We start from the raw sequence: 3,253 nt of genomic DNA, 5'->3' as shown, positions 1-3,253 counted from the left end.
CTATGGAAGGAAAACAAAGTCAAAGAAGTATCAAACTATGGCAACATTCAGCCAAAATTGGTATGCTGAGGTGTTGTTATCCTATGGGGAAGAAAATATCACAGGACAAATTAATCTTATAAAGAAGAAGAAAAAATCTTAAACTTCTATATATGTAGTAAAGTATTCTGACGCTGTGCTGCTAAACATCGAGTTGCATTGCCATGGGAAGGATCAGGTATAGAGAAAACATTCTTCAAGGCTGTGAGGTCAAGCCTAAATAAATTTGGAGGTTTGTGACTAGTATGTTAAGACTAGGAGTTTGCTTTTGTTCAGCTGTATGTTAAATACAACTTTAAACATTTAGTTCACTGTGCCCACTATTGCTAAGCAGGTGGGCTGCAGTTGGGTTTGTGGAGATCCCTCTTTCAGCCTCTTTATCCGCTATCTTACCATTTGCCAAAGAAATTCAGGATAACACTTGTCAAGAGATGAACCTCTTAGCAATTGGGCAGTTGACATTATTTCCTTACAGCCTGGATCCTGAAGTTAGAGACACCCACGTCTTCACTTTCCCCCAATCTGTTAGGGAAAAGATCCTTTGAAAGTGCAGTCTAACCTTGAGGAATGGCTGGCCATGAGGGAAGCAGCAGGGTGGTTACCTTGTGCCAAGGCATTCAAACTTAGACTTTGCCTATGGAAGCGCAAAAATAAGAAAACCAATCAGAAATAATAATTAAATGTTCCTTTAAAATAACAACCTTATTTTAGCATGAAGATTATGGTGGTGATTGGTTTGCCATCCTGTGCAATTCTGGCCTACCTTGGAACTCCTGGGAGCCACAGCTTTCCCAATTCTGGTATTATATATGGTTCTAAATTCACTCAGATTAACTAATCCGAGATATGTGTTCCTTCTTTGGCTCAAAGAGCATGACTGCCTCCTTCCTTTCTCTAGCTCCTTGTGGTAGGGAAAGAAAAAGATAAACAATGTTACTTCCATATTTTCTCCAGGGATCTTTAATTAATGCCTTTGCTTAGATGATATTTCCTATTGCAGTCCTACCTTCAAATACAAAGACATTACCAATTAAGTATGAGAAACAGTAAAGGCACAAGCTCTTCTGTTTGTCTTGGTAAGTCTTTTGCAGGTCCAAACCCTACTTACTAACACAAGGAAGGAACAGAGTTGATGTTTGGGCTGCCATAACCAGGTAACTCTTCCTCTTTTCCTTGTAGTATACTGGAAAGCTTTTGTTCCATTTTCTTTCCTCAGATCATGGGATTTCATTCTTTTTGATGGCACATTCTGTATTCAGTCAGAGGTTGGTACAATGCATGCAGCTTAATATCCAGCTATGTGTTGGGATAACATGTTTTCCTGCCAAGGCAGCTGAGCTTCCAGGATTTCAAAAGGACTTTAAGTAGTAGACAACTGTAACCATCTGAAACAAATAATTTGGATGCTGAGAGATGTGTCAAGAAGTCATATCCTTGATGTGCATCATCTTCATATTACCTTTGCTTCTTTTTAGTCATTTTTGCCTGAGATCTTTGTTCAGGACTTGATTTTGACTGGACATCATGAGATGTGGAAGAGCGTGGTGCAAATCTTTCATGCCAATGAGATCTGGCAGGGTTGTCTTTCTACCTCTGGCACTTTGGCCCATGCTTCCTAACCAGCTCTACAAATGGGTGCATATTAACACCAAGCACAATAGCAGAGATTAGAAAAGGTAAAAGAATGCCAGAAATTGTATCAGGAGACACATTTGCAGGAAAACATTATACCAGTTTACACAGAGGGGGCAAAAATGTGTAAGAGATGTAGTGTTGGAGGAAACAGGAAAGGTGTGAGATAGTGTAGCTCCGAGAACTTAGTCTCACAAAAAAAAATGTAAGACTCTTACAATGATTGTTACTGTAGTACTTCGTAACATCCTATTTGAGCCAGTGTTGCTGTATGGACATGTAGGAAGTAGAAAAGGGCTTTCAGGAGACAAGTTGATAAGAAATCGGTGATTCAAGAAGCAAATAAATGCTTCAAGGCTAGAAGATAGTGTTGAAAAAATAGATAAAGTCAGCAACTCTAAAGAGAGTCAGAAGCAGCCATTACCTTCTCTGGCAATGACTCTTCCAAGCCCTGGAAAATAATGGCCAGATGCAAGAATTTTATATTGGGGGGTGGGGGGGGGGGTGGGGAGAAGAACTGGGGAAATGTTAGAGGATGGAGATGAGAAGAGGAAGAATAAAGTCTATGAGAAGAATAGACAAATCAGATACAGGGAATTTGCAGGGAGGGCAAAGAACTGTAGAACTAGGAAGCCAAAGCAGTTCACCATCACTAATGTGAAAACTTACCTGTTGTGGAAACCACAGGCTAGGCCTTAGTAATTCCTTTTGTGCCTTGGAAATGCTGAGTGATAAAGAACACAGTAACTATTTCCAAGGGACCATAAAAAGAAGAGGTTGCACTGAATGTTTTCTTTCCTTCAGTGACTTCCCACAGAATTGCTCTTTGGGTCCAGCTCCTCAGGCCTCGTTCCCCAACCAGCTCAGCAGCTCAGGTGCAGGCTGTTTTGACTGTGAGTAGAAGGCCATAGCATCACCTCTCATGTATGAGGGAATGCTTTTATACCAGCCAAGAGAAAGCAGGAGGTGTGGAATGAAATGACCCACAGTTGTCATGTACCTTGTTACTTTCTGCTTGGAGTGTAGGGGCTTTGTCTTTGTTTTGGCTTTCCTCACATAAAGGATGGAGCAACCTTTCTAAAATAACAGTCCCACTAAATGACACTCATTACACAGGTCTCTCCACCAGCAGAAAGACAGAAGAACAAAAAGCACCCAGCAGATTAACTCTTAACTAATTAAGGGAAGGCTCAGAGATACCGCTTTAGGTATTTGGACTGGAGGCAGGACCTCCACCACCAAAAAACATCTCTCTAAAAAAACGAAGCACCCTTCACAGTTTATTATATCCTCCACAGCCATACCTCCTTCTGCTTCATTCTGGCATGCTTCTTCCAGTCACAACACTTCAAAGATCTGAGGGCTGTGGCCCTTAACTGACAAAGAGTCTGAACCCAGTGTTCTTCACTGGCTTTGCAGAAATTCAAGAGTTGATGTGATTTGCTTAGTGATTGTGTCCAACACCTGAAATTACTGAGGTGGTTGTCTCTTCAGCCCTTCTCTGTGGACTAGTTCTACCGCTTGGACTACTCCTACCAACAGTAGTTCTTCCTAAACATTACCTTGATGCAAATAAATAAAT

The 3,253-nt window shown here is 41.1% G+C and overlaps 1 protein-coding gene across 1 annotated transcript in view; it reads right to left on the bottom strand.

Annotated features, from left to right (window-relative positions):
• LOC308065748 (uncharacterized protein) overlaps positions 1-3,253 on the bottom strand; it is a 172,084-nt gene that overhangs the window by 47,738 nt on the left and 121,093 nt on the right. The window contains exon 3 of the mRNA XM_080392053.1: positions 599-673. Within this exon, the coding sequence (XP_080248179.1) occupies positions 599-673 (75 nt within the window). The remainder of the gene's footprint in view (positions 1-598; positions 674-3,253) is intronic.

Source organism: Falco punctatus (genome assembly GCF_963210335.1).
Source record: "Falco punctatus genome assembly, chromosome: 6".
NCBI classification, from domain to species: Eukaryota; Metazoa; Chordata; class Aves; order Falconiformes; family Falconidae; genus Falco; species Falco punctatus.
The sequence above is the reverse complement of the archived record's forward strand: the minus strand, read 5'-3'. Positions and strand labels throughout refer to the sequence as shown.